Below are 25,704 nucleotides of genomic sequence, written 5' to 3' on the forward strand. Positions count from 1 at the left end.
CGATCTAATCCTGATCTTAAATTAATTCTGCTTATGATCGTGATTCTACAAACTATGAATCAAAGTGCCTATGTAAGAGAAATGTCCCTAAAGGATTACGATATCTTGACATAACTTTTGTTCCCATTAACGAAGGTTAAGCAGCACCGTGGCTGCTAATTTCATTAGAAGACCTTTCCTGTTGCTTTCATTTCTTCTCTCTCAGGGATACTCAAATGACGTTACAAGACAAAAATGACTCTTCATATGATATGCCATGCTTTATATATCCTATTTAGAGTTCTTTTATCTTCTTAGAATTCATGCAGCTTTTAGATGATATGAGTTCCATCATCTCATACCAGCATCATGCTACACTTCAAATCAGCATCAGTGAGTGCCCAAGAATCTCTTGCAACTTGATCGCCTCCATAGTGATCGTTTTTCAAGTCATTCATTCCTCTAAACAAACATTTAATTAGCAATACTAACAATTAACAAAGGTAGATGTCATCTGAATATTTGAATTGAGCCAAGGACACCAACATTCAATAATTTCTTTTCCTGTATCTGCGACTCACAGGCATTCATTATTTCCTACTTTATCCTCTTCATTTGCAGGCCCAAGAGGATCTACCAAACAGTCGCCTCCACCAGATTTGGAAAGCCTGTCCAAGATTTGGGGACTCCGTTCCATGCTCTGCAAAATGACAGAACCATTCCTCAAAAAAGATCTGTTGCTGATTTAGCGGAAGAGTGAGAAGAGCTTGGCCAACACTCTCCTCCAACATTCTCATATCTAGCCCCTTCGAGTACCTCTGTAACCAACCGAAATCCGATAACATCGGTCTGAACCATGCGCTGAGAACAGCGACCCTCTGATCACTATGGCAGTGCAACTTTCCTCTACCCAATGCTACAAATACACCCGCTGAAATACGGCTTAGCTCAAACCGCATCATTGGGGATGCCTTTGCGTGCATCATAATCAATTCCACTTGGCCTGCCCACAATTTTGCGAAATCTTCCGCAATTTCCTCCTGGACGAGGATTTCCAACAACCAAGTGAGGTTTTCGACTTGCTTTGAGACCCTTTCAATCAATGGCTTTGATTCTTGCCTCATAGATGTTTGATCAGCAAGACCATCATAGCATGTGGCTTCCTCAAAGAGCTGGATGAGGGAATTTAAAGATGAATGACAAATGCCATACAGTTTTTCCTTGTCTAGTCCAGTAGGGACTTTCATATAGACTGAACTCTTAGAGAGAAGTCCAGTGACTAGACACTGCATTTCCTTCCTCGCTTTCCTGTTTGTCCCATTTGTAACAGATTGAATAAGATGCATAGCTACATCCTCTGAGTTATCACACTCCTTTGGACCTAACCTGCTTAACACATCTTCAGTTATTGCTTCATCAAATTTACACCTTGCCAACAAGCTTTTCAGCTTCTCTTCCTCACTTTCATTCCATGGAACAGCTTCAATGTACTGTAAACAGGATCTGATGCTTCTGTCAGACTTAATTATAGACGATACCTAATGTAACATGAAAGAAAGCATTTCAACTTTAAAATCAAGTAAAAAAATAATAATAAAACTGAACCATGATATCAAAATTAAAAAGATTAAGCTAATAGAACAAATGGCCAACTTAGTTACATCTCACTAACCTTAAATGCTAATATGGCTTGCTTAAAGTTTTTCTTTTCATGAATTTTACAGAAGAAACAACTGATTAATTTGAACACTAGATTTCATCCAGGTTTACAACTTCTATATAGTACCTTTGGTAGATCATGAAGAAACAGTGATACATTGAGGTATTTGTAAGAACTATACTAATTGATAAGTCATGAAGTTAGAGTAATTCACATTATCTACTTCAGATACATTGGCATATAGATTTAAGTAAGCTTAATAACTTATTGTCAGCCTAGAACAGACTTGCATTGAAGGAAAATAGTTAGTCATGAAAGAATAGAAGACACTTTCCAAGAGAGAGACAACAATTTAAATACTAATAAAGATATATAATTTCCATTCTCACATAGCATATTCCTCGTGATACACAACAAAGAATGAAGGAAAATGTAGGTAACATTTAGGTCCAGTGATTACACAATGTAGGTAACATTTAGGTCCAGTGATTACACATATATTTTGATTATTTTTTCTTCTTCAAACTTTGTTTTCGCTTGTTCTCACCCACTATTTTACATGCCGCTGTATATGCACAGAGAGATAGAGTAAAAAAGTTGAGAAAGTTCCCCAACTCCTGACTCCCTCCCTGATTGGAGGTCGACTATACATAACTTTTATTTAAGAAAGCAATTAATGGATAAATATAGAAGGAAAAATAGATTCCACATGATCTTTTAGACTCAGGAAAACTTTTGTAATATAATCCCCAGATTGTTATGGTGAATGTTAGAAAGACTGATAAAAAGTTAATATTTCAATGCGTTAAATGAGGATGCATAATATTGCAGTTTCTAGTGTTGGTGATACTGAGTGCATGGTGAAAGTGCAGCAAGTAATTTTTCTATATTGTATATATACATCGAGGGTCAACATTAAATCTCTGTTTTTTTCCCCTTATATTAGAACTAGGTAAAATTATTAGATAAATTTCCTTGGTATATATTATTTGTAAACAATATTGTGCTAATTGATGAAAGAGTAACTAGAATAAGCCTGAAGCTTGAATTGCAAAGAAAAAAGCTAGAAACTAAGGTGACGTTTGGTTTAGGAGTTTGGAAATGAAGGAATGAAGGAATGAATTCATTCCAAAACCTTGTGTTTTGTTAATGGGAATGTAATTAAAATTTAAGAATGAAATCAAAAAATTTGAGTATTAATGAAACCCACCTCCTCCCTTGAGTTTTGATGAGAATGGGAATAGAAATTAAGTTTTGGACAAATACCCTTAATATATTTGTTCAACTTTTTTTTCATATCACTTTCTCTCTCATCATACTTTCTCTCTCCTCATTCTCTTGTAATGGCCTGGGGTCGGGTGCGGCGGGGGCGCTAGGGCGAGCGATTTCGCCTTTTTTGCCACATTTTCTCTCTCATCATACCTTCTCTCTCCTCAATCTCTCCCATCATATACTCTCTCTCCTCATTTTCTATTATCACACTTTCTCTCTCTTTATTCTCTCCCATCACACTTTATCTCTCATCATACTTTCTCTCTCCACAATCTCTCCCCTCACACACTCTCTCTCAGCATTTTCTCTCATCAAACTTTCTCTCTCTTCATTCTCTCCTATTATATTATCTCTCTCATCATATTTTCTCTCTCCTCATCCTCTCTCATCACACTCTCTTTTCTCATTTTCTCTCATCACACTTTTCCCTCTCTTCATTATTTCTTATCACATTTTCTCTCTCTTCACACTTTCTCTCTCATCATATTTTTCTCTCTCTCACATCTATTTTTTTTCTCTTATTTTCCTCTAAGGGTAAAAAAAGAAAATTTTAGTTTATTCCGATAGAAAATATTCAACTAATCAAATATTATTTTTAAAAGTGATATCCATGCTCATACCCATTCCCATTCTATAATACAATGATTCTCATTCCCATTTTGATTCCTAGGAAAGAACCAAACACCACGTAAATGTTTTACATTAAGAATAGTTATATAGCTTCAACAATGCAAAGAATAAAATGTGACTACAAAGTTCAGATGGATGAAAAGAAATCCTTAAGTTTTAAATACATTGAATCTCTTATATAATAAGATGGATCGAAAAGAATGAATGATTATAATGGAGAGGTGCTTCTGGAGTTTGTATGCTAGTCATGCGCCATTAAAACTAAGAAATATTTATCAGATTGTACCATGGCAAGTCATACTTAATGGATCAGAGCAATGAAAGTAAGAAGCAAAGCGCACAAAAAAGTTAGTGTGGTAGAGGCAAGGATGCTTAAGATAGATGACTTGTGGTAGAGGCAAGGACGCTAAGATAATATAAGATTACTTAACAAGAATGCTCAAAGAGGAAGAGAAAAAAGCACTAAGTAATTAAATAAATCCAACAGATGATAAAATGAATGAAACTAAATTACGCTGATATAATTAAAAGTGATCAGAAAGATCTAAGATATCACTAATTATAATTCTTAATTAGAGCTCAATTGAGTGATAAAATCCATAAAGATGGCTCCAAATAGTTGGGACTCACTGTTGCTGTTATTGTCTTATGTTTGAAGGTTGAAGTTTAATATAAGGGGTAGAGAAGGACGTCATTGAGGTTTGTTTTCTTCCATTATGTCATGCCTGAGAAAGAAAAAAAAACTATCAGAAAGATTTCCTTAACAGAATTTTTGGTCATGTAGTTTTCAACAATACATTGCTTCTTATTGTTAAAAAATGTATCAATGTGAGTAAATTTTTATTTCTATTTCTTCTAATGAAACACCACAATTTTAATTTGAAGGGATCCTTGTACTCCCTAACAAATTCTTAAGAAAATAACTCTGCTGAAGCTGCTAAATGTGGAAGTTCCATTCAGTTCAAACACTTATTGTGCTATCAAGAGTAATAAATTTAGTTCCAGTGGAAAAGTAATACCTAAATAAAGAAGAATAAAAAATTTACCGACACATTCTCACCTCAAGAATGTCAATTGCTCTAGAGACCCCTGCCTTGGTAAGCCACCTAACCGCATCCTTCTCGTACATGAGCTCGATTGCTTCCTTGAAAACATCCACATTGTCTAAACCGGAAACCTCAATCTTCCATGAAACATCACCTGCATCCGAGAGTTTGCTGCTAGAATCCAGAAGCGTCCCTTTGAAAAAGGCACTGTTTTCACAAAGTACCGCTGGATCCAGCTCCAGCACCAATGAATTCCCATCTTTCCCCTTCAAAATAATCCCCAAATCCATTCTTCCCTTCCTCAGGCAAACCACATTGTCCTTTACCGGGTTCTCCGGTACCAAAGGCAAATTCTTTGTGACTGGATCTGGCCGCTCTGGCTGGGAGACAGAGGAAATTCCGGGCACCGATTCGGCTACCTCCGGCAGGGGCTCAAAGGGGTCGACGGAATTAATGGGCGAAACCCTTCCAGGGGAACGGATACGGCGGAGGGGGTCGATGATGCCGAGACCAAGCTTGCTTCCGGTTCCGGGGGAGTGAGAGCCATGGAAGGAACCCGAGAAGGACGTCTTCGGCGGGTACTTGTTGGGACGACGATCCAAATTCGGCGTCCAGTCGGGACTTCGTGTGGAGGGGGCGAAGGAACAGCACAGCGAGCGGTGGAGGTTGGGGGATCTGCGTGCGGGGGCTGCATCGTGACTGCCGGATTGCGCCATTACCACTCTGACAACAGTCAATGCCGAGCAGCGACGGCGAAAACGATAAGAATTAGGGATCGGGTAAAGCTTTATCTTCTGCTTTCCTTGGATTCGACTGCCTTCTTCCGCGGTCTGTGCGCCTTTGACAGGGTGTCTACCTCGCGTGACCATCGGTCAGCAAAGAGAAGCGACTCGGGTCACAACTTGTCAGTAAAGAGAAGCGACTCGGGTCACAACTTAAGCGCCGACTTCCTCGAACAATAATTTTATTCGGTAAAATTATCAAAAATGTCTCTATTTGTTTTCTTCCAAATTTCATTAAATGAGCCCGCAAATATTTATTCAAAATAAGTATTTTAAATCAGGGCCGGCTTATCTATTTAAGTAGGGGTGACCACGAAAATATGATTCGAATCGAACATGAAAAAGTTAGGTTAAGATCAAATTTGATTAGAGTTGGGTCAAGTTTGAATCGACTTGATTGACACGATTAATAAATTGGTCAAATTTGAGTCAACCTGAAAAGATTTTGGTCAACCTGAAATGATATGATTATAACCCGTGAATCCGTTTATAAATATTTTCGAGTCGGATTCAGATCGGATTCTGATTGAGCTCGGTTTAAAATAAACATATTTTTATAAAATGAATCTTGTCGGGTGAGGTTCAGATTGAGTTCGGATTAAGATGAAAATATTTTGATAAATGAGTTATTTCGAGTCGGGTTCGAGTCAAATACAGATAAACGGGTCAGATTCGGGTCGAACAATTTGACCCGAAATATTAATCAGGTCGGGTTCAAATTTTGATATTCTAACTCGTCAATCTGTCGATCCGAACCCGACCTGAATTACCACCCCTATAATTTAAAGCCCTAGGTAGGAAATATTTTTAGACCTTTGATATTGTTTAAAAAAATAATCCCTTCACCCTTTTTCATTGATGATTTATATTTCTTTTAACAAATTTAAATATTAATTTTAAAAATATTTTTTATAAAATTTAATTGTCATACAAAATTATTAATTAAATTTTCATATTCAAGTTTAATAATCTAATTTAGAGAAGTATAGACTTTATGATATTAAGCTAAGTATTATTATTAGATATAATAATAAGTTTACCATTCACTTAACTAAAATTAAGCATATTCAAAATTATTTAAAAATGGAAAAAAAGACAGTAGTATGTCTAATTACTTAAATGAAAAAAAAAATAACTCTTACAGACAAAAAAAAAAAAGAAATAAAATTGAGAAAATAAGAATAATGAAATAGGATAACAATAGAAAAAAAATGATGCTCCCATGCTTAACTCATCATCATTATGCAGCTTTCTTGATTGTCTCTACAGGAAAATTTGGTTAATTTAGTTATTTATTATTTTTTTATGTACTGTATCAGCAACAATCTCATTTGTTTCGATAGATAGGGAGGATGAGGATCCACCTTATATTTTTTTACATCTAGGATCCGAACTCTATTATAAATAATAAAATAGGAACTGAACATTATATTATGGCAAGAAAAAGTTTGATTCAGAGGGAGAAGAAAAGGCATAAATTGGAACAAAAATATCATTTGATACGTCGATCCTCAAAAAAAAAAAAAAAAAGCAAAGTTTCATCATTGAGTGAAAAATGGGAAATTCATGTAAAATTGCAATCCCTAATAGCGCACCTACACGTCTCCATCGGCGTTGTTTTTTGACTCGAAGACCTAGAGCCTTTTTAGGCACCGAAGAAAAGAGAAAAAAATAATCATATTTTTCATCACCTAAACCAGAACAATTATAAATTATAGAACAGAGACAAAGGAAAAATCAAATCATTTATTATTTTAAATACATCTAAATAAAAGTTAACTTAATGTCTGTCAAGGAAATGAAATAGTAAACATATATATCTTATTATTGTTCAAAAATTATAAATCTCTTCCATTTCGATTAGACACAATATGAATGAATGCATCAATATTTGAATTTAATTAAGCAAGGAGCATAGTACCAATACCAACAGGATGAGTGTATTAGTGTTAGGTGTGATTTTTCTTCTCCAATCTCAACAAACAAGAAAAACATAGAGAGAGAGTTGGAAAAGGGAAAGAGGGAGAACTAAAAAAATTTAACATTTGTATTTTACATTGTATGAATAAAATAAAAAATTTTAATTCATATTCTTATTCTTATTGATCAACAAGAAAGAGAAACTTAATAAGAGAAGACTAGAATTGAGAGATATTGAAGAGAAATATATTGGATATTATTATTTATCAAGATCTAAATAAGAGCATTTTTAGACACAGAGCAAAAGAAAATAAAAAACATTATTATTTATCGAGAACTAAATGAGAACATTTTTAGGCACAGAGCAAGAGAAAAAATAATCATATTTTTCATCATCTAAACCAGAACAATTGTAAATTATAGAATGGAGACAAAGGAAAAATTGAATAATTTATGACTATAAATACAGCTAAATAAAAGTTTAATTTAATGTCTATTAAGTAAATGAAATAGTAAAGGTATATATCTTGTTATTGTTCAAAAATAATAAATCTCTTCCCTTTCAATCAATCACAATATGGATGAATGCATTAACATTTCAATTTAATTAAGCAAGGACCGTAGTAGCAGCAGGATCAGCGTATTAGTGTTAGATGTGCTTTCTCTTCTCCAATCTCAACGAGCAAGAAAAAGAGAGAGATGTGGAAAAGGGGAAGAGGGGGAACTAAAAATTTTACATTGTATAGATAAGATAAAAAAATTTCTAATTCATATTCTTATTGATCAAAGAGAAGAGAAATGTAACAAGAGAAGGTTATAATTGAGAGATATTGAAGAGAAATATATTAGATCTTATAAAATACCATTCATGATTTAAAATAAATTTAATTTGTTAAAAAATCTCCTTTATGACTCTATCCATTGGAGTTATAATGAAATCTTTACGAAATTCTTGTAAATCTTTAATCACATGGGTCTATTATAAAAATATATTTAATATATTAAAAATAATGATCTTAATTTTTAAATAATGAGATTATGCGAGCTTATATCATATGGATCGTATTTTTTTATTCTCTTTAAAAAAATACATAAAATATATTTAATATATTAAAAAAAATAGCCCTAATAAAAATTAGAGCCCTAGGCATAACCCTTAATGGTCTATGCCTAAAGCCGGACCTGTTTTAAGTCAAATATTTGTATTCAAATAAATATTTTATATTGACAACATAACAAAGATGACACACTCGTCGTCAATCTATTTCTAGGTAAATTATGGAAAGCTACTAGGTAACATCCTATATCTAAACCATCGAACTGTTGGATATAATTACCCCTATTAGATGGGCTTATTTGTAAGTTGCACATGTGAATACGATCTGAACCCTTAAAGTGATCTAATTTATGTCTAGTGGGTTTCGTGTAATTGGATATGAATCTCATATGTGTAGAACCAATAGTCCCGCATCTATTATCATCTATGGGCTGATAATAGATGTGCACTATATAATGGTTGGTCCGCAGAGGATTAGGGTAATCTTTAGACGTCTCTTTGTTTCTCATTGATGAAGAGAATTCAGCGTAGACCTACCTTTTCCTTCCGCTGTTTTTTCTTTCACAGGATCTTCTTGACGACCTTAAAGGACAAAGATATAACTCTTCAATCAGATTTTTTTGTCATTATATTTATGTATTATTTATCTTTTTATGTCATGTTCTCAATAAAATAAAGATTGATGCTCATATGTTCTTATTTTTTCTATACGAATTCTTATTTTAATTCTCTAGAACGCAAACCGCTTAGGTTTTTACAAAATCATCACGCGCTGCTCCATATTTATTCAAAACTAGATGCATTAAAGGATGCTTCAGTCACTCAACCATGCGGATGATGCACCTGAGGCTGTCCCCTTGCAGCATGTAGTCAAACGCCTTGTTGATATCAGAGAAACTCACTTCGTGAGTGATCAGCTTCTCCACCTCTATCTCCTGCTCGAGCAGTACGACAAGATAATGGACGAATGAGTCGTTTACTCTGTACGCAATGTATATGGAATTTATCGGAATCACATTAATTAATTAATTCACTGATGTATTAGTAGTATTACCTTGTTCATGTATTTCTCGACTACACCGGGGAGATCAGATTTGGGTTTGAAGTGGCCGTAGAAAGTCCCCTTGAGGGTTCTCTCACACAAGAAATTAACTGGATGAGTCTTGAAGATAGCATCCTTGTGAGGAACACCAACCAGCACTGCGACACCCCATCCCTGAGATATTGGCACCCAGAAAAATGCTAAGATGCATTCAGGCATATTGATATTAGTTTGAGAAACCAATGGTCTGAATATGTTGCTATCTGAAGATAAGCAATGGGCACACTCTTTGCACTCACCTGTGAAGACAGGGAGAACATGGTCTCCTGGTGCTAGATCAGTAACACCTTCTCCAACACTCTCTACGATTCTAATCGAACAAAATCATAAACCTAAATTAGTAAATTTAAACTGTAAAAACTTAAGTTTTGTTCATTAGCGAGAGTGCATATCACAATAAACATGGCCAAAGGAATCAAGAAAGTGGTCAATGAGCAAAAATCTGACGAAATTCAGACCAAATCGGGTTGATTAAACTTATTTTTCTTGATACTGAAATTTAAAGACAGAAGTCGATATGAGAAGGGACTGAGATTTAGTAGTACCCTGCAGCTTCATGGCCAAAGATTCGAGGAAACATCGGTTTTTGTCCCTGTAAGAAACCGAAACCAAAAGCTTAAATAGGCTGGATCAACGACTTAAGACAGACTTAACCTTCTCCAAGAACAGGATTGTAGAAATGGTTCAAAATTTCTCCTGAAACTTACTTTAGCTTCCCAAAAGTAAACATCAGTGTGGCAGAGTGAAGTGAAGAGGATCTTGATTCGGACTTCCATTACCTGAGGAGGTGCCACATCCACCTCCTCTATCACCAAAGGTTTGCCTGCCTCCCATGACACAGCAGCTATCCAAGAAATAAATGTATATTTGTTCGGTGAAGCACAATAAGATGAGTTTTAAGGGAAATTTAGTCAGAAAAAACTGCGAAACAAAGAGAACAAAGAGACCTTTGCGTTTTGATGACTTGACCGGCCGTGCTCGACATTTCTTCAAACAATTTCTCTCTGGAACTGATACGAAGAACATGGAAATGCTCGCGAGCTTTTTATAGGCTTACTAAAATGCTCAAACTCAACCTCTATCTTTTAAAATGTTTGAAGTATAGCTTTCTTTTTTAAAAAACTAAATTTTCTTCCATTATTTCATAAAACTGATTGACTTGATAACTTGAGTGAGAATTCTTTTGAAAAAAAAATAGTAAATAAATATCCATTGGTTTTGTCTTGGTAATTGCTATGAAAAAAAACAGGGAACGATTTTAGTTAATGAAAAATAAGACCTTGATTGGTCCCTTTTCTAAAGTTTTCTAGAATTTATTCCAGTGGGCAATGATGCAAGTTGGAGTAATTAGGAGAGATATCTTCATCATAAAACAAAATAATGTTCGATATTCCAACAGGAACGGGGATCTGTATCTGGATAAATCATTTTTCTAATTTCATTTTCTTGATGTTCCTTTCATTTTGCCATTGTCATCATGTCACGTCCCTGAGAACGTGTTTATTATGGTGGAAAAGTAGAGGAGGACAAAAAATGAAAGGGAAGATGGCTAGCTAAGTGAGTGAGACTAATGATACGGGGGAAATAATTGTGTCTGATTCTCTCAAACCATTTCTAGAGACAAATCCATAAGATTTTCTAGTGTATAGTTTAATTATTACTGTTGTGAACCGAGTTCAGATTGGTAATACATGACATCTGCCTTAGCTAATAATTTCTCTGATTTCAACAGGAGATATCTGAAGTTTACAAAGTGAAATGAAGAACGAAATGCTTATGAAGAATTAATCCGTAGATATAGAAAGAATTGACGATGAGATCTTCAATGCCTATCGATTTCTCCTTCTGACACATCAAGAAACAAATCCAATTTCTGATCACAAGCTGGGTTTGGATGATCGAGGATACGCGTCGGTGTCTCCCCAACGAGTCAGCATGCTCCGCCAGTTGCAGAATTCCTCCGTGCAGATATGCAATCTGGGATCCGTAATGTTCCTCCTCCAGTGCCCGTCCGGGTACTCTTCCTTCTCCGCCTGCCGCCGGTTGTATTCCAGGAAGGCCTTGCTCCTCGTCTGTAGCATGCAAAACCTCTGCAGTTCCTCGGGCAGCGCGTCGTGCACTCTCCACCACGTGGCGTGCGCGCCGTCGCTGGCGAACCCCCAGAACATCCGCATGTCCCAGTTGCAGTCGTAATCCCTGAAGCAGAGCCAGGGCTTCAGCCCCAGGTAGTGCACCACGTACGCCAGCGGCGGGTCGGCGGCGAAAAACCTCTCCTTCCTCGCCTTCCTCTGCTCCGTGTCGCCCTCCCAAAAGTGCTTCAGGTAGTTGGTGTGCCTCGGCACCCGGTGCCACCACGTGAAGACCTCGTTCAGGTACCCCTGGTCGCCGCCGTTGTACGACGTGATCACCTCTATGTTGTCCATCAGCCACTGGAACGTGCACTCCGACGGCTCCACCACCATCACCCCGGAGTTGAACAGGGTGGCGTTGTTCCCGATCGCGCTCACCTCCGGCAGCGCGAAGAGGAAGTCGATGTTGCGGAGGACGAGGAGGTCGGCGTCCAGGAAGACCACCTTGTCGTACTCCGTCAGCTGCCACAGCCGGAACTTGCTGTAGTTCCACTCGTTGTACGCGTCGCGCTTCGCCTTCGGGTTGCGGATCCTCTCGATGGTCCGGACCTTCCACCCGGCGGATTCCAGCCCGGCCCGGTCGCGCCGGCTTATGGTCTCGTCGACCAGGATGACGAGGTCCCTAGCGGATCCCGACAAGCGGATGCTTTTAGCCGCCGCGATGGCTCCGCAAACGTACTGGTCCGCGGAGTGGAGGATGGTGGCGTACGCCTCCCGCCGCCATCCCACCTCCGTGTACACCCGCGTTTTTGCCTCGAACGGGACGGCGAGCTGGCACGACCCGATCGGAAGCCGAAGCTTCCCCTCCAGCGTTGCGGCCTCAGGCTCGTACAGCCAGAGATTTCCCTCGCGCCGGACGAGATCCTTGCAGGAGAAGAGATTGGGAATCGGACGGCACTCGGTGAGAATAAGGACGCGCACAGGAGACTTCCCGGCGGCCAGCTTCGCCGCCGAGAGTTGCAGGTGCAGCCTCGCCACGTCTCTGTTCCACCTCCGCGACCGATCGCAGGGCAGCTTGACGGCCACCAGATTGACACTCGACCCCTCCTTCGCTTGGGGCAGGGGGAGAGACGGGCAAGCAGGCGCTTCGTCTTCCTCTTCCTCGTCGATCCATTCTGGATACAGAACATTCCACGTGATGCTCGTATCCGCGTAGTCCAGGTGCAGTAACGAAACCTCTGTTTTAGGCTGCTCGTGCTGCCAAATTCTAGCTTCTGTAACGTTGAAATTGAGCAATCCAACTCTGAGATTTCCATCTCGTGGTTTAAGATCTTGCAGCACGGCTGATAAATGATTCCATTCGATCTCCAAGTGTGATATGTACCGAGGGTCAGCTGCTGTCGCTTGCCACATCTCTGCGGCGTCCACAAACCGCGATCTACCATGCAAAGTTCACAGCCATTTTAGATTCTAATCGATTCAAAAAGAGAAGAAAAACTCTTGGGGAGGAGGAAGAAAGAGAACCTGGAACCGGGACGCGGCTGTTGGGCTTTGCGTATCGTCGGGGAGAAAACAAGAGTCAAAGCCGTGCAACAAGTGAGGATGAACACGGCCGTTTTCAAAGTCTCGAACTTGCAGCACTTGTCGTGGCTTAGGATCTTGCACTTGTCTGCAAACTTGAGACTTTTCGACTTGGTCGGCTTTCTTCTGCCTGCATCATCATCACTGACGAACCAAGCAGATATCAGAAATCAAATTTTCAAAGTGTGATCATTAAGCAAGAAAAGTTTCTAATTTGGAGATGACTTCCTCTCAAAAAGAGAGAAGAAAGAGTGTTCCCTTTTCCTTTTTCTCTTTTAAAAGGAAACGTGAGTAGAGAAAACATCAGAATCCTCAACCATAATGCTCCAATAAAGTAACCTTCGTATTTAATATTTATCATTTGCAAGATGCAACAAGCAAAAAGAAGGGGGAAAAATACAGGTGGTAGCTTCTGCACGGGTCGTTCGATCAACACAAATTTACACTGCTAATAAATAATAAATTATGATAGAGAAAGAGCACTTCAGGAGAAGTATAGACCTTCAGGACCATTTCCTAGCTGTTTTCTTCCCCTTTATTCATGAACCTTTTAATCTCTCGGGGGAGCCCTGTGGATGCTTCCCGGCTTCACAATGGCTCAAACCATATCGAACCATCAAATCTTATGTCGGTAATGTATCAATTCTCTTGGATAATACATGATCACTAATAACTACAGCAGGCATGCAGAAAACGAGCAAAGAACACAAAACAAAACATGAGCAATTCTGATAAAACTCACTCCATGGTCGTCGAGCGTTGCCGGGCTTCGGCAGTAGAAGAAACGACGAGTCCTTTCATGATATCAAGCTGAGACGCGAGAAGGCTTCATCTGGGCAATTTCAGTAGCAGGAACGTTTTCATCTTCATCAGTGAGATTATATACAGAAGGTACAAACAAGAAGATCACAATAATCAGAGGGGGAGCAGGACACGGAGCCCAAGCTCTTGGAAGAAGAGATCATACAATTCAAAAATAAAAATAAATAAATAAATAAAAATAAGTGAAAACGAAAGAACTAAGAGACATAAATTTTTCAAAAGGAGAAGAAGAAATAAGCTCACCAATGCTGAAAGAAAAGAGAGATGGAAGCTGAATGGCGCAGGATGTGGAGAAGAAGAACACAGTGCTAGATGCTCGTTCAGCTCTGGGGGTTCCCTATTTCTAGCGCTGGAGTTACCTGGTGGAAGGGTAGATCGTTGGGTGACGAGGATGGGCCACCAAGAAGGAATGCTTAATTCATCACCTTCGCCCTGAAACGAGTCCCAGAGTCCTTGACCAAGTTCTTATCGACTTTCCGGGCAACACATCCAACGGTACCTCTTAAAAGTGGTTCCAGTGGTTTCCTTTAACTCGACGGGTCAAGTTCTCAATTAATTCGTCTGTTTGTTTTGGGACAACGACCAGGTTGTGAGATTAGAATGAGTTGGTTAGTAGGTGTTGATATTTTGTTCCTTAATTAGAGTTGTATTATTAACATTTACTAGTTACTGTAAATGAAATGACCAGTTGATATTTTGTTCCTTAATTAGTAGGTGTTGATATGTAATTGGCTTATCTGTAATGATCAATTATTTGATTTTAAATAATGGTACTTTGCTGCAGTGAAGTGACCAGTTGTCGTTTGTACTATGTAAGTCTACATTTACTTCTAAGTGTTTACATTAGGGCATCTTTTTTCCAACCTGTGTTCTTTCTTCCGCGTCACTCCACCGTATTTTTGAAGGTCTTCAACAGTTTACTCTTCAAAGATCTTACAAGGAAAAAGAAGATAGCAAGTCTACTGATTGAAAATTCATATTAAATTTGGTCGGACTAGGATAAATAAAAAAATATATTACGTGTCGGCGTCAGATATACGGAGCTAACTCAGTGATAAGGACACACTGCGTTCTTATCCAATTATGGAGATCTATGGGACAGACGAGAACAACAGGTGTGCTTATCTGTACGTTGTCCATATCACCTAATTAACAGCCCGGCCCGTCTGAAGTTCTATTTTTAAGTAAAAGTTCGATTATATCAGTGGACACATAAGACAGAGAGATGGGAGAAATAAAGAAGTTTTGTTTTTGCATTTTCTATGGCATGACTAAGAGGGAATTATCTCATTTTTATTCTTTTTAATTCCATTTAGATAATCACAACACAGGCTTAAAACCTGCCTTAAATTTCATAATCAGTGTTTTTGTGTGTAAATATCTCCACTGCCACTTAATCATAAATCTACTACTGAGAAACCATCAATGCAACCGTTAAAAATCTAGTAAAAATAATTCATCGATTCAAAAATAAGTAGCATATGTGTTAGGGAGAACACAAACACTTGGTGATACGTAAATTTAAATTGCCAGTGGAGGTACAGTTGCAGCTACCAAAGGGGTAGGGCACTAGGCAATATAAACATACATGCATGCACTACTTGTTACAAAGAATTCTAGTTATATCATATAATGCACTACTAATTTGGAGATAGAAAATGTACTCGAGCAAGCGGATACTCCTTGCCAGCCACCCAAACTCCAGTCTGTGACCACTGGATATCCTCCCAATCCAAGCTATCATACAATATCTGAGCAAAAAGCAAATGAAGAACGAACGAGTTGGTGTCTAGGGAAGTGTTTTCAAAGCGGATTTGAGTTTTGAAAAGAAATCTTAGCAAGATAAGACTAAAAGGTTATCTTTGATTAACTAGTAGTACCTCTAGATGTTCCCCTGGTAAGGGTATTCCTGCTGACCTCATAAGCTTCTCAGGCAATGGTGTTTTACAGCGGGACCACTTGAAGACATCAATAACAGTTTCACGATCTGTGGAATTTCTATCTCCATTTGAAGCATGCAAACCATGGTTTTGTAGTTTCTCATGCTCCAAATCTGTTGCTTGAGAAGTGGATGGAATGGCCTTCTCTCCATTAAAACAAAGCTCATATCTGCAACAAAAAGGTCAACGAAAATAAGCCAAACCCATTAAAAATGAAAAGAAAACTTCAAGTTAAGAAATGGGTATGCTGCGAAAAGTAACTGAACTACATTGTATAATTATAAAGTCAATTCTCTAATTTATTTGTTGGAACTCTCTCTAATTTGGTCGACAATTCTATCTCTCTCTACTCCAAGCCAATTTCTATCCAATAATATTGCTAATTAACTTTCAGCATTCTCCATCAGATTATAAGAGTTTCATCCGGATAAACTGTTTTCATCAAAAGCAACAGACTCCACCACTGTATTCCATAAAATAATAACCAGCCAAGCATGCGCAATAGTGCAACAAATTAAATTCCATCATCTCATCTCAAAGCTACCAAGTTTTACAGAAACAACAAATTCCTCAATAAGGTATTTTTCATCTAATCAAGCAATCATCCCAAGTCCTAACCAACAACAAAAGCTGCATGAGTCCCAGATAACAAAAAATTTAATGAGTAAAGAATGAGTAGAAAACAATGTTATCTGACATCTTATGAGTTTGAAAATTATCAAGCACATCTTTTAAAAGTAATATATTGTCATTTGATAAGATAAAGGAAACAATATAATAAAGCAATGTGGAAATAAGCACCTGTTGAAATGTGTCTCCAAATATAATACTTCTCCTTTCTTTAGTCGTGCAGAAGTATAAAGAGGTTTCTTGAGACCCTTATCAGCAACAATATTAATTGTGTATTTCAGCCTAAGGAACATAAGAAAGAAATCATGCCAGGAAATAATGGGGTAAAGGCTGCAACATGCACTCACAGAAATAAGAAATAGCAAGTCACTACCATTACGCATGAAACTAGAAACCAGTGATGTTTTCTCAGGTGATGTGCAAATTGGAGAATTCTGAGCTTGAGAGGACTTGTGATATTATATCAAAAGCACAGGATAACTTTTTTAAAACATGAAGTTTATACAACTCCATAAGTATGAACAACCACGTCAGCATCTCCAATTTCACAAGAGCACCATAAGAGGGGAAAGCAAGAACATTAATTGTACACGAGTTCAATTTATAATCGAACAGTCTCAGAAAGAAGAATACTTGATTATCTACCGAATAACATAAATCTTATACAAAAATACAAATCATAGATGAATCAGATCCTCCTTGAAAGGTCATAATTACATAATCTTGCTCCCAAATTGAAGCAATGACAAGGATTTAGGTCCTCACCATTGGCTCTGACACCGTGTGCACAGAAAGGGTGAAAAGCCTCACTGATTGTTTATATGGAATTTTTTATACTTCATTATACAAATGTCTGCCATTAGGTTATGACAGTGGTGTAAAGTAGTATGCTTCAATGTGACTAAACAAATTGCAACTCTGAAAATTTCAAATTATACATATTCTAAGATTTTCAAGATAACCCTAAATAAGCAAAGTTAGGCAGACATGCTTAACTCTTTATTAATGTTAATTCATTGTTTGAAATTGGCAAATTGATTCTCACTTTAAATTCTGCAGTTTGTCAGTAATAGCATAGTTCATATTTCCAGAGTGCCCTTATAACATAATATCTACTTTTCATGCATTTATCGATATGGCCTTGATGATTATGATGATGTGTACAGACAAATACCCAAGTAACAAATATCACCTAATAACGTATGATGTAAACTTGATGAACTAGTTACTTAGATTTTAAAAAATGCACGTAAACTAACTACCTTAAATATGGAGAGATGCAAACATTTCTTTAGTATATGACATGACAATTGAAATTGCAATTACCATGGTTCATTGCAAAGATTGTACTGAATGGTAACTTCACGAACAAATCTTTGATGACGTAAAGCATTCTGCAAAAGAAAATAATAGCAAAACTATCACGATCAAGGAGTGATCCATCAAGCTTCCACACAGAGACTTGAATAACACAGGAGAAATCCAAAATTTTAGGATTCACTTTCTGCCATATGAAATTTATTTTTAGATATTTCAGGAAATACAATTTAATATTCCATGTTGGCTTAATTATAAAAGCCGTCCGTGCTGCTTGGCACGGAACGGTATTTCAATCGTTGGGTGAGATAGTATATTAATGTTAAATAATTAAGCCAACATAGAATATTAATGTTGTATGATCGAGCCACCATTTGGCTTTGATGAGGTTATGATTGAGATTGTTATCACTAAGTTTGTGTTAACAATACCATATGGTAGGAAGACAGTGGGCAGAAGGTTAGATTAGGTAAGTGTTACATTGCATGAAGCAGGTCTGCAAAGACATGGTTGATAACCAGGTTGTATAGTCTTGTCTTCTGCCTTTCAGATGCTAAGATGAAGAGCTAACAGGATGGCTCTTGAACACTCTATGGCCAATTTGGGAAGACCTTGAGGCTCTTACACGAAGGGAATGTCATGCCTAAGGTTAGCAATTTTGGGGGCTCATAATATATTGGTATGTGAGCTAGCACTCCATCCGCATGGATCTTGAGGGCAGCTAGATCTGGGAAGGAATAAATGACATGGATCTTGCTAGAAACGGATTTGTCACGACATGATTCCCTTAGTGTTACCTCCTACCTAACTGAGGCTGACTGAAGAGCTAGGAGGCTCATTTAGTCCCACACGTCCAAGTTTGGGAGGACTTTTGACCCTTGTTTGAAAGCAATGTCACCACCTAAGCTGCTATCATTTTGTTGGATTACATTCGATAACAGTTAGATTCTACATTCCACAGAACACAATTTGTAAAATTCATTTGTTCATATTTCTAATAAATTTATATACTATACAGCATATTATTGAATTGCATGTTAATATCAGTGGTTGAAAACTTAAAAAAAAAAAAGGATAATAAAAAAATGTCAATTGTTTTAATAGATTGTAGATAATGATATCAATAATTAATATTCTTTTACTATGAAAGTTGGTTGACCGCATAACCTCTACATATGCTTTTTAGAACTTTGACAATAGTTAGCCATCAAAAAGAAATGCAATGCTAATGTAATCAGTAACTCACAATTTTCAGGGTGTATATTAAATTTGTGAATAGATAATTGTACTTACCGAAGCTGCAGCTCTTGTCGTCATTGTACGCTCAACTGATATTGGAGCTATCGTTGGCTCCACTGCTGATGTATATGTAAGCCGAGGTTCCAGATCAATTGTCCCACCACATTTCTGTCATCAGAGATAGCCACATTAAAATGAGAAACACTCAGACTAGATATATGCAGTATAAACTCATTAAAATGCAAGTAAGAAGCATTCCAATCATAAAAGATTCTAGGCATGCGTCTGTAAAGCATAAATAGAAAACAAAAGTGATAGTGACGATGAATTTTCAGGAGCACATGAAACATAAGAAAATCAGTGAGGAAAGATACATACATACCTTCACAATGCAGCAATGCTCAACACGAAAACTACAATCAATTCCTGCCCCCCAAGCCCGTGAACGTACATTGTTTCGTAAAGTTGAGGTATAACCTGTAATAAGGGAAGAAGGAAAAGCAACTTATTGGATAGCATGCAAAGAAGTATTCTAATTGCAGAAATGTAATTATCACAGATAAAATGTACATTAGTAGTGCAGCTGCAAGTAATAAGTTCGTAAACAAAGAATGATTTTAGTAAAAAAAAAAAAAATGTAGCTCTTGATAGAGCAAACAGGCTTCAAGCATCAATCTAAAGCAAAAATCAAAAGAAAACACTTAGAAGAAGTAAGAAATGCAAGTAATGCAACATGGCCATAGAAACATGGTGACATAGTCATCAAAACAAACACAGGCAACTTTATATTAGAAGGCGGCCAAACAACTCATCACTGACAACCAGAAATAAAGCAGCAGAACTTTTAGACCTGATGTAGCACTCAGGCTTCCTAACTTAAATCTGATAAACTATCAGAAAAAGATCTACTGAGGGTAATCCAACTCATACAAGAATCAAGAACCCAGAGCATTGAATATCATATATTAGGATCCTAATTCCTAAGAATGCTATTATCCCATTATACTTACATTCTTGTGATTGTAGAACTCGAACTGTTACACGTAACTCTTGAATGCCAGGTGGTGGACGAGATGATGTGGAGATATAACCAGTGTGCATTAGAACTGGCCAATAATACCCATTCAGAAAATATCTCCAAGAAGAATACAAAATTAAAAAATATAAATATCCCACAATGGAGGAGTAAAATATACCAGCGACTAGATCTGAATCATTTGTGTATATATCTGTACCCCAAAGTTGAGCACCTTTCACCTGCAGGGAGTTACTTGTGTTACATTACATTCATTAACTGAACTGATTGTTCACACTATATGATGTCATTCTTCAGCTGCACTGAATTATTTCATCCAGTTATGAATTTAAGGACTTGGTCAAAGAATATATAGCATACACTATATACTGCTTGATTCTATTGTGCCAAATCACAAGATTATTTATTGACGGTTATTTCCTTAAATAATCATAGAACAAAAAAAATCACTGATTTGATTGGTATTAAAACTTCTGTAGTAATCATTTTGGGGAAGGTAAAGATTCAATAAAGAAACAAAAAATACCTCCATTTTATTATTCTGGATCTGGTTAATGAATTATTTTGGTGTGTTTTTATCTAGATATTAAATTTAGTTGACTTATCTTCCCACTGGTGTCCTGAATTTCAGAATCCAGATAAAAATAATAATCCTCAATAAAAGATAATTGGATTAATTTGAATATTACTAATAGTATAGCCTTGCAAAGAGATACATTCATGTAGACAGACTATACAATTGAGACAAATAAGGGTTAACAATAATACGAAGCCTAAAAAGGCATTGCTTTATTACTTGTCGGTTTGTGGAAGTTATATATTCTGCAGGTATACGAATTTCTAGAGTTGGGCCATCTTGCAAGATGTTGTCATTTTGTACATCCTGAGATGCTTTAAATTCCTTCCAAGACTTCATAAGTTCCTGCATACATTCACCAGCTTTATAGACTATTGCAGAAGCCTCAGATTTTCCTGTAGTGGAAGGACAGCACATGAGAAAGACAGAAAGCAAGTCTGATCTCCAAAAGTTGCAACAATTTTTTCTCTAAAGGAGAAGTCCATTGTATCTACACATTATACCATCTAGCAGGTCAAAATACTAATGAATTCGTAAATGAAGGGGAAGTATTTAGCAGAATAAAAACAATGGAAGGAGGCTAAAGCTGGAGGTAAATTTTGAAAAGGTGAGTAAAACACATCAGCCAACTGTGTTTGACATCAAAGTGACAGAACTCTTATCAGATTTCAACTAATTAAAGGAAGCACAAATTTTAAACATGAATCAAAGAAGCAAATTACTGATTCCAATATAATTGAATTCCATTGTTACTAGAATTGCAAATACAAAACCTTGTACAAGCAAGATGCTAGACATCCCTCCTTTATTGACTCTATTTCCTTAGATATGCAAGTTGTCAATCTCTACCAAAAACAATAATGCATTATATATTCAAGAGGCAAATCAAATGGATATTAATTTTTCGGTGACCAGAATAAATTCCTTTCCAATAGGTGGAAAGGCAAAACAAAACATTGGAGCAGTCAAGGGAAATAATGTAAGCTGTTAAGAAATACCTAGAACCATTATGCAGAATAAATCAATAAATCACCAATGAAGAGTATGCAACCACAGAAATGTAATAAAAACTGATAGCCAGTTAGCATTAGCAGCACATAAAATAAAATACTATGGATAGCCAGTTAGCATTAGCAGCACATAAAATAAAATACTATGGTCCAAGTGGAGCAGTAATTGAACTAACAAAAAACCAGATCAAACAGAAATAAAGACAAAATAGATTGCCAACTTCAAGTTTAAACCTTAACAATAACTTAAGGAATATGTTATGACGCATATTGAACACTGAATCAAACAAATAGACCATCATTGAAAAAAATATTCTCAAGTCAATATAAACAGAACTTCGAACCTTGAGAAAATTAGTTTTAAAACCTAATAACAGTAAGGAAATGGGCAAATTAGATGACATTCAGCGCATATTTGGATCAAATATTAAAGGGAAAACAGACATGCCACATGAGTTTATGAAAATTGATATTCTCTACATCTATGTCCCATTGTGTGTTGCATTAATCTTCAAAAGGGTCACTCCATAATATCCTTAGTGAATACTAAGTCATGCTGTATAATGGAGCCAGAGGCTACAAAAGCATTAAAATAAAAAAGAGAAATAAATGCTGAACATAAAGTTGCATTCACTAGTTCTGAAGCAACGAGTGACTCTAGTCCAGTAAAACGTCCCCAACTTGCTCCAATTGGCAACCAAGTGAGTCACCAAAATTAAAAGACATAAACAAAAAGAATGAAACCCACCTTGAGATCTGCAAAATGAAAAACAAGGGGAAAAAAAATGTTAGCAATGGCTTAGCAAAGATAAAAATTAAACAAAAGGAAAACTAAATACCAGTAACAAAAAAAGACTCCACAAATTCTTAATTTCAAACTTCAAGTGAAAAAAGTAGTACACTATGTCAATAATATGAAACAAACAAAATGAAGAATTACAATCTGTTAGAGGAAAAAACCAAGATGCATAAAGGGAGCCCGTGAATGAAGTAAAAAACAAAAAAATCAATGATGACTGATTCATTACACAATCCTATAAGCAACAATAAACCATAACTCCCAACTCCCAACTATTTGGAATCAGATAAGCTCCATAATTAAAAGGCTCAAAGAGGCTCATCAACGCAATAAAGACATCATTACGAAAGGTTTCTGCCATGAAATTGCATATACTATAAAGACATCAAATGATAGTACAAGGTGGATGAGGGAGCAGGAACAAATAAAATCATCAGAATTAGATGACATTATTGGACACCTAGAACAAAACAAAATTATGACAAGTAATTAACTGACTTGAGAAGAACGGATGCTTAACTGCTCTTTTTATGCAACAGGACAACCACCTATGCAATAACTAATTAGCTTAAACACTTGGGCTCAATATCCACAAGAATCAAGTCAGATCATCTTCAAAACCAAGAAGTTAATTTTTCATAAGGTCAATGCCAAGTGGGTCATTCCATAACTAATCAGCCATAGTGAAATAAGCAAAGAAGTTATCAGCATAAGGGCAAAGCCAAGTTTACTGAAACTTAATTAGTAATGGTGGAATAAGAAACTGGCATGAAGAAAGAATTTTCTCTTAATCAACAAGAATTGCAAAAAACAAAAATCAAACAAACTGCTTGCAGATCTAAAAAATAGGCATGCCACAAAGAAAACGGAGAAAAGAATACAGATAGGATATTATGCAATAGAGTTTACAGAAACACAGAAGACATTCAAGCATACCCCTCAGTGTCACGTGCTCTGGATCGAGGACGAGCTTCACGTTGAGGTGTTTGAGGAGTTCCTCTCGACCGCAGTCTCCGACGCTGTTGAGGACCACCAAAAGTTTCCTTCTCTTTCTCTGTAGTCCCATCTCCTTCCGCAAAATTATCATTTCCTTCCTTGTCATGATGCTTACCACGTTGTTCCTGTCTCTCTCCAAGTTCTCCATTCCCTTCTCTTTTTTTCTCTTTCATGTCCTTATCATGAATTTTCCAGCTATCAACTTTTCCTCTCTTAGGTTCAGAGGTAGTGTTATCCTGCTCAAAGCTTCTGACAGAACCATCCATGAACTCCTTTTCAGCTTGAAAATTATCCTTTTCATTTACAGTTGATGATTCTCTCTTCAAAGTATCCTTCAAATTCCATTCTTTATCTTTCTGCAAATCTTTCCTCTCCCTTTCCCATTTTTCAATGTCTCTCTCTTCTCTCAGCAGATCTTTACGTTCATCACTAGCACCACCAAGCTGTATATTGTTCTGAAAATCATTTTTATCCTTGTCCTTTTCACCAATTTCTCTTTCCTTTGTTTTCCTGTCCTTATCTCTGAATTTTTCTTCAACTTTCTGATCTATTTTGTTATCTCCAATTGTGTCGAGTGTTTCAACAGAGCGCTCCTCAGCTGTTATCAGATCCTTTGTAAGTTCATTAGCACTTTGTAAACCACTCCGAGAACAAGACCATGAAAACAAACCTTCAGTAGCAGATTTTCTACTCCTGTGATGTTCTTTACTATCTTTCCAATTCAAATGAACATTAGTTACAACATAGTCTTTCTCAAATTTTGTTTCATTTCTAAAATCACCTCTATCCATTCTATGTTCTTTGTCTTCCCAACCTTCGCTCTTAACGTCTCGCTTTAAATCTAATCTGTTTTCAGATGTTATTGAATGGTCAAATGAGCTAATAGATGCGGAAGGCATCCGATGCAGCAGAGATGATCTTTTATCAACGTCGCGGGATTCTAAACGTTGAGCTTTTGCTACTCTTCCTTCCTGTCCATGGTCAAGAGGGTGGTGAAATTCATTACCAACTGATTGGCTGGGTTTTCCAGACGAAGAGGAATAAATGACAAGTTCTTCATGTGGTCGTTTTAGAGGTGTAGAATGCCCACCCTCCTCGTGCAACCTCTTTGGAACACCACTCATAATGCTTAAAAATTAGCAATGGGTTGCTTCTTCAATCTGACAAGGTTGTTGATAACCATCCACCGCCTGTAGCAAAGAGAAGAGGAAATAGCAATTAGTAAAAAACCCTAAGTAAATTCTCAACTATCCATATCATTCTGATTAGGAACATTTAATCAGATACTAATCAAAAAGGAAAGAAATACAAAAAAGTTTCAAATCCTATAAATGGAATTTATTGTCTCAAAAAAAAAATAACAATCTTAATAGATCTCAAATATGGGAAATATTTAACTCATAACATGTGATTGACCCACTTTAACCTAGACATTTGACGGCAAAATACATAATTTTAGTTTGAGAAATGATGTTAGGATAGCCAATCTCACTCTGTTAAAAAGTTCGAATTGTATTTCAAAAAATGTTAGCAGATGTTGCGTATGTATTACACGGAATGGATACAAATGGTGACAATCAGATAAGTTTTCGTTGACAAGAAAGAATAGTTGATTTGAGTACCTGATTCCGCCAGCAAATTAGCAGATCAAAAAAACCCTAACAGAGTTACTTTGTCTCTAGGGACAAATGAACTCGACAATGGGCAAACAACTACGTCCGAATCCAAGGGTTCTAAACTGAAAAGCAATCAAGTCCTCAGAAAGACGTCCATGGAAAATCACGAGATGAAGTCGAAGGAACAAGCAGAATACATCTGTAATTTGGCATAAATAAATAAATAAAATGTGTCAACCAGATACTTGCAAGGCCAGGAGAATCCAATACAATTCTTCAGCCAGCATACCCAATATCAAACAATTTTTGAGGGAAAGATGATATTTCACAGCAAAATAATTAACACCAAAGAATTAAGTTTCCAAATCAACCACAAAACAAAATTTTGAACCTTAAATTGTTGATTAATCCATCGAGAGAGAGAGAGACCGAATAGAACGGAGGAGAATTTAAAAGAAGACGAACAGCTTCAACAATCTATGAAGGCAGAAGGCGGACGGGCCGAGGCGGCAAGGGGAGAGGGAGTGGGATTCGCCGCGCTGACGAGGTGCCACTCAGAGAGAGAGCAAGAGAATGCGAAGAAGGATACTCCTCCAGACCCCAACTAATGAACCCTCCTCCTAT

The 25,704-nt window shown here is 36.9% G+C and overlaps 4 protein-coding genes across 8 annotated transcripts; all 4 read right to left on the reverse strand.

The window, feature by feature from the left end:
* Nucleotides 1-221: 221 nt before the first annotated feature.
* Nucleotides 222-5,434, reverse strand: LOC122053301 (BTB/POZ domain-containing protein At2g13690-like). The gene is made up of 2 exons (XM_042615297.1): nt 4,602-5,434; nt 222-1,517 (listed from the first exon to the last, which is right to left on the reverse strand). The coding sequence occupies exons 1-2, from the start codon at nt 5,301-5,303 to the stop codon at nt 591-593; spliced, it is 1,629 nt and encodes a 542-aa protein (XP_042471231.1). The 5' UTR covers nt 5,304-5,434; the 3' UTR covers nt 222-590.
* Nucleotides 5,435-9,085: 3,651 nt separating this feature from the next.
* Nucleotides 9,086-10,535, reverse strand: LOC122054230 (alcohol dehydrogenase 1-like). The gene is made up of 5 exons (XM_042616042.1): nt 10,396-10,535; nt 10,156-10,292; nt 9,994-10,040; nt 9,401-9,562; nt 9,086-9,281 (listed from the first exon to the last, which is right to left on the reverse strand). The coding sequence occupies exons 1-4, from the start codon at nt 10,472-10,474 to the stop codon at nt 9,421-9,423; spliced, it is 405 nt and encodes a 134-aa protein (XP_042471976.1). The 5' UTR covers nt 10,475-10,535; the 3' UTR covers nt 9,086-9,281; nt 9,401-9,420.
* Nucleotides 10,536-11,072: 537 nt separating this feature from the next.
* LOC122053303 (putative UDP-glucuronate:xylan alpha-glucuronosyltransferase 3) lies at nt 11,073-14,410 on the reverse strand. 3 transcript variants are annotated; one of them, XM_042615301.1, is made up of 4 exons: nt 14,164-14,410; nt 13,841-13,930; nt 13,042-13,242; nt 11,073-12,955 (listed from the first exon to the last, which is right to left on the reverse strand). In XM_042615301.1, the coding sequence occupies exons 2-4, from the start codon at nt 13,897-13,899 to the stop codon at nt 11,326-11,328; spliced, it is 1,890 nt and encodes a 629-aa protein (XP_042471235.1). In that variant the 5' UTR covers nt 13,900-13,930; nt 14,164-14,410; the 3' UTR covers nt 11,073-11,325. The 3 variants fall into 3 exon arrangements, with proteins under 3 accessions (XP_042471235.1, XP_042471236.1, XP_042471237.1); XM_042615302.1 differs by having other exon boundaries at nt 13,841-13,962; XM_042615303.1 differs by lacking the exons at nt 13,841-13,930; nt 14,164-14,410 and adding an exon at nt 13,600-13,834.
* Nucleotides 14,411-15,359: 949 nt separating this feature from the next.
* Nucleotides 15,360-25,669, reverse strand: LOC122053302. 3 transcript variants are annotated; one of them, XM_042615299.1, is made up of 13 exons: nt 25,472-25,669; nt 25,087-25,279; nt 23,405-24,654; nt 22,418-22,425; nt 20,879-21,054; nt 20,243-20,303; nt 20,057-20,152; nt 19,429-19,523; nt 19,101-19,214; nt 17,817-17,884; nt 16,662-16,772; nt 15,801-16,029; nt 15,360-15,671 (listed from the first exon to the last, which is right to left on the reverse strand). In XM_042615299.1, exons 3-13 carry the CDS (start codon nt 24,586-24,588, stop codon nt 15,561-15,563), a joined length of 2,253 nt encoding a protein of 750 aa, XP_042471233.1. In that variant the 5' UTR covers nt 24,589-24,654; nt 25,087-25,279; nt 25,472-25,669; the 3' UTR covers nt 15,360-15,560. The 3 variants fall into 3 exon arrangements, with proteins under 3 accessions (XP_042471233.1, XP_042471232.1, XP_042471234.1); XM_042615298.1 differs by lacking the exon at nt 25,087-25,279; XM_042615300.1 differs by lacking the exon at nt 25,087-25,279 and having other exon boundaries at nt 25,510-25,668.
* Between the last annotated feature and the right edge of the window lie 35 nt (nt 25,670-25,704).

This window comes from Zingiber officinale, chromosome 3A (assembly GCF_018446385.1).
Source record: "Zingiber officinale cultivar Zhangliang chromosome 3A, Zo_v1.1, whole genome shotgun sequence".
NCBI classification, from domain to species: Eukaryota; Viridiplantae; Streptophyta; class Magnoliopsida; order Zingiberales; family Zingiberaceae; genus Zingiber; species Zingiber officinale.

Coding starts and splice junctions, on each gene's coding strand:
- LOC122053303 (XM_042615301.1), bottom strand. CDS start 13,899: ATGAAAGGACTCGTCGTTTCTTCTACTGCCGAAGCCCGGCAACGCTCG. Junction 13,243..13,840: donor CAACGCTCGACGACCATGGA/GTGAGTTTTATC, acceptor TTGGTTCGTCAG/TGATGATGATGCAGGCAGAA. Junction 12,956..13,041: donor CAGCCGCGTCCCGGTTCCAG/GTTCTCTTTCTT, acceptor TTTGCATGGTAG/ATCGCGGTTTGTGGACGCCG.
- LOC122054230 (XM_042616042.1), bottom strand. CDS start 10,474: ATGTTCTTCGTATCAGTTCCAGAGAGAAATTGTTTGAAGAAATGTCGA. Junction 10,041..10,155: donor TTTACTTTTGGGAAGCTAAA/GTAAGTTTCAGG, acceptor GGTTTCTTACAG/GGACAAAAACCGATGTTTCC. Junction 9,563..9,993: donor TTTGGCCATGAAGCTGCAGG/GTACTACTAAAT, acceptor CCAATATCTCAG/GGATGGGGTGTCGCAGTGCT.
- LOC122053302 (XM_042615298.1), bottom strand. CDS start 24,588: ATGAGTGGTGTTCCAAAGAGGTTGCACGAGGAGGGTGGGCATTCTACA. Junction 20,304..20,878: donor TAACTTCCACAAACCGACAA/GTAATAAAGCAA, acceptor AACTCCCTGCAG/GTGAAAGGTGCTCAACTTTG. Junction 19,524..20,056: donor AGTTCTACAATCACAAGAAT/GTAAGTATAATG, acceptor CCCTTATTACAG/GTTATACCTCAACTTTACGA.
- LOC122053301 (XM_042615297.1), bottom strand. CDS start 5,303: ATGGCGCAATCCGGCAGTCACGATGCAGCCCCCGCACGCAGATCCCCC. Junction 1,518..4,601: donor GAGCAATTGACATTCTTGAG/GTGAGAATGTGT, acceptor ATGTTACATTAG/GTATCGTCTATAATTAAGTC.